Source organism: Carlito syrichta, unplaced genomic scaffold (genome assembly GCF_000164805.1).
Source record: "Carlito syrichta isolate Samal-C Ts95f unplaced genomic scaffold, Tarsius_syrichta-2.0.1 Scaffold143635, whole genome shotgun sequence".
NCBI classification, from domain to species: Eukaryota; Metazoa; Chordata; class Mammalia; order Primates; family Tarsiidae; genus Carlito; species Carlito syrichta.
Window position 1 is genome coordinate 1 of NW_007087731.1, and position 726 is coordinate 726.

The following is a 726-nucleotide window of genomic DNA, read 5'->3' on the forward strand; positions in this document are numbered from 1 at the left end:
GCTTCGACTCGCGCCGCTCGTCCGGCTTCCGCAGCATCCGCGGCTCGCCCAGCCTCCACGCCGTGCTGGAGCGCGACGAGGGCCACCTCTTCTACATCGACCCCGCCATCCCCGAGGAGAACCCGTCCCTGAGCTCGCGCACCGAGCTGCTGGCGGCCGACAGCCTGTCCAAGCACTCGCAGGACACGCAGCCCCTGGAGGCCGCCCTGGGCAGTGGGGGCGCCACCCCTGAGCGGCCCCCCAGCGCAGCAGCCCGCGATGAGGAGGAGGAGGGGCACGGGGGTGGCGTGGTGGCCCCGCGCGGGGCTCTGGCACTGCACAACGGGCGCCTGGGGGACTCGCCCAGCCCGCAGGTGCTGGAGTTCGCAGAGTTCATCGACAGCCTCTTCAACCTGGATAGCAAGAGCAGCTCCTTCCAGGACCTCTACTGCATGGTGGTGCCCGAGAGCCCCACCAGCGACTACGCCGAGGGCCCCAAGACGCCCAGCCAGCAAGAGATCCTGCTGCGCGCCCAGTTCGAGCCCAACCTGGTGCCCAAGCCCCCGCGGCTCTTCGCCGGCTCGACCGACCCCTCCTCGGGCATCTCGCTGTCGCCCTCCTTCCCGCTCAGCTCGTCTGGGGAGCTCATGGACCTGACGCCCACGGGCCTCAGCAGCCAGGAGTGCCTGGCCGCGGACAAGATCCGGACTTCCACCCCCACCGGCCACGGGGCCAGCCCAGCCAAGC

The 726-nt window shown here is 71.3% G+C and overlaps 1 protein-coding gene across 1 annotated transcript; it reads left to right on the forward strand.

Moving 5' to 3' along the window:
- Positions 1–3: 3 nt before the first annotated feature.
- Positions 4–722, forward strand: LOC110594833 (sn1-specific diacylglycerol lipase alpha-like; the record flags this gene model as incomplete). Its single annotated transcript, XM_021708699.1, has 1 exon — positions 4–722. A coding segment is annotated over one exon (719 nt), but the record flags the coding sequence as incomplete, so codon positions are not given.
- Between the last annotated feature and the right edge of the window lie 4 nt (positions 723–726).